The sequence below is a fragment of the Fulmarus glacialis genome, unplaced genomic scaffold (genome assembly GCF_000690835.1).
Source record: "Fulmarus glacialis isolate BGI_N327 unplaced genomic scaffold, ASM69083v1 scaffold18877, whole genome shotgun sequence".
Lineage (NCBI taxonomy): Eukaryota > Metazoa > Chordata > Aves > Procellariiformes > Procellariidae > Fulmarus > Fulmarus glacialis.
The window spans coordinates 1,411-1,667 of NW_009225291.1; the positions used below are offsets into that span (position 1 = coordinate 1,411).

General features: G+C 66.1%; 1 protein-coding gene across 1 annotated transcript in view; it reads left to right on the top strand.

Moving 5' to 3' along the window:
• The window catches only part of VPS33B (vacuolar protein sorting 33 homolog B (yeast)), a gene marked incomplete at both ends in the record, with an annotated part of 6,835 nt that overhangs the window by 1,190 nt on the left and 5,388 nt on the right, over positions 1–257 (top strand). Inside the window, one exon of the mRNA XM_009582448.1 lies at positions 79–250. Coding sequence (XP_009580743.1) covers positions 79–250 — 172 coding nt within the window. The remainder of the gene's footprint in view (positions 1–78; positions 251–257) is intronic.

Genomic DNA, 257 nt, shown 5'->3' on the forward strand with positions numbered 1-257 from the left:
CCCGAGTCGCCCGACGTGGCGGTCGTTCCCCAGCCAGCCTGCCCAGACTCACTCCCCAACGTCTCGTCGTCCCTGCAGGAGGGAGATCACCGCTGGATTAACTCCGTCGCTCGAGCCCTGCAGTTACTGAACTCCCTGTACGGGCCTTTCGGCAAGGCCTACGGGATTGGCAGGTGTGCCAAGGTACGGCCCACGCTGCTGGGCTCGGCCGGTGCGCGGGGAAGCCTCCCTTACGTAACCCCTGTAAGGGGTACGGC